Source organism: Octopus bimaculoides, chromosome 28, assembly GCF_001194135.2.
Source record: "Octopus bimaculoides isolate UCB-OBI-ISO-001 chromosome 28, ASM119413v2, whole genome shotgun sequence".
Taxonomy (NCBI): domain Eukaryota; kingdom Metazoa; phylum Mollusca; class Cephalopoda; order Octopoda; family Octopodidae; genus Octopus; species Octopus bimaculoides.
In genome coordinates, this window is record NC_069008.1 from 8,360,879 (window position 1) to 8,362,179 (window position 1,301).

Genomic DNA, 1,301 nt, shown 5'->3' on the forward strand with positions numbered 1-1,301 from the left:
GGAACCTTAGGTGTTTTCGCTCAATAAACACTCACAACGCCCAGTCTGGGAATCGAAACCGCGATCCTATGACCGCGAGTCTGCTGTCCTAACCACTGGGCCAATGCGCCTCCACACACACACACACACACATACACACACATATATATATATATGTATACATATATAAACTCATACACACACACTCACACACATATATATATATGTATAAACACATACACATATATAAACTTGGACACACATACTCATTAAAGACTGTGTGTTTTATGAGGGAGGTTTTGCTGCTATTTCTAGCAAGTTGTTTGACTACCGTGACGTCCTCCTCACAGCAGTAGTAAGACGTTGATCAAGTGCAGGAGTTATGTACCTTAGGTAAGTTAGCTGCGCTCAAGTAGAGAAAAGTTGTCTTACCCTGAGTTAAAACCTCTTCCAATGTGTGGAAGAGATATTTCTGTGTGTTACCACTGAGGCTGGACAGTTTAGTGGTTATTAATATTTCTAGCAGCTGCAACAGGAAACACAAAGATTACAAATGAATAAATAAACAAATAAATAAACAAATAAATAAATGAATGAATAAGTAAGTCTGTATAGAGGCACGAGTGTCTATATATTTAGATGCGTGTGCATGAGCATGTGTGTGTATGAGCATTTTGTGCATATATATATATATAATATATAGATTCTTCTACTTGTTTCAGTCATTTGACTGTGGCCATGCTGGAGCACCACCATAGAGGGTTTTACACAAAGAAATCGACCTGCTGGACTTATTCTTTGTAAGCCTAGTACTTATTCTGTCTGTTTTGCTGAACTGCTAAGATACAGGAACATAAACACACCAACATCGGGTGTCAAGCGATGCCAGGGAGACAAACACAGACACAAAGACAAATACACACACACAAACACACATATATACATACATACATACATACAACAAGCTTCTTTCAGATTCTTGTTTCTTTACTGCCCCCAAGGGGCTACACACAGAGGGGACAAACAGGGACAGACAAACGGATTAAGTCGATTATATCGACCCCCCAAAAGGATGAAAGGCAAAGTCGACCTCGGCAGAATTTGAACTCAGAACATAGTGGCAGACGAAATACCGCTAAGCATTTCGCTCAGTGTGCTAACATTTCTGCCAGCTCGCCACCCTCCAGTTTCTTTCGGTTTCTGTCTTCCAAAATCCACTGACACGGTTTTGGTTGGCCTGAAGCTATAGTAGAAGACACTTGCATAAGGTCCCAGGCACTGGGACTGAACCTGGAACCATGTGGTTGAGAAGCAAGCTTCTT

The 1,301-nt window shown here is 41.0% G+C and overlaps 1 protein-coding gene across 1 annotated transcript in view; it reads right to left on the bottom strand.

The window, feature by feature from the left end:
• LOC106875167 (F-box only protein 32) overlaps positions 1 to 1,301 on the bottom strand; it is a 65,057-nt gene that overhangs the window by 20,049 nt on the left and 43,707 nt on the right. Inside the window, exon 4 of the mRNA XM_052977760.1 lies at positions 412 to 505. Coding sequence (XP_052833720.1) covers positions 412 to 505 — 94 coding nt within the window. The remainder of the gene's footprint in view (positions 1 to 411; positions 506 to 1,301) is intronic.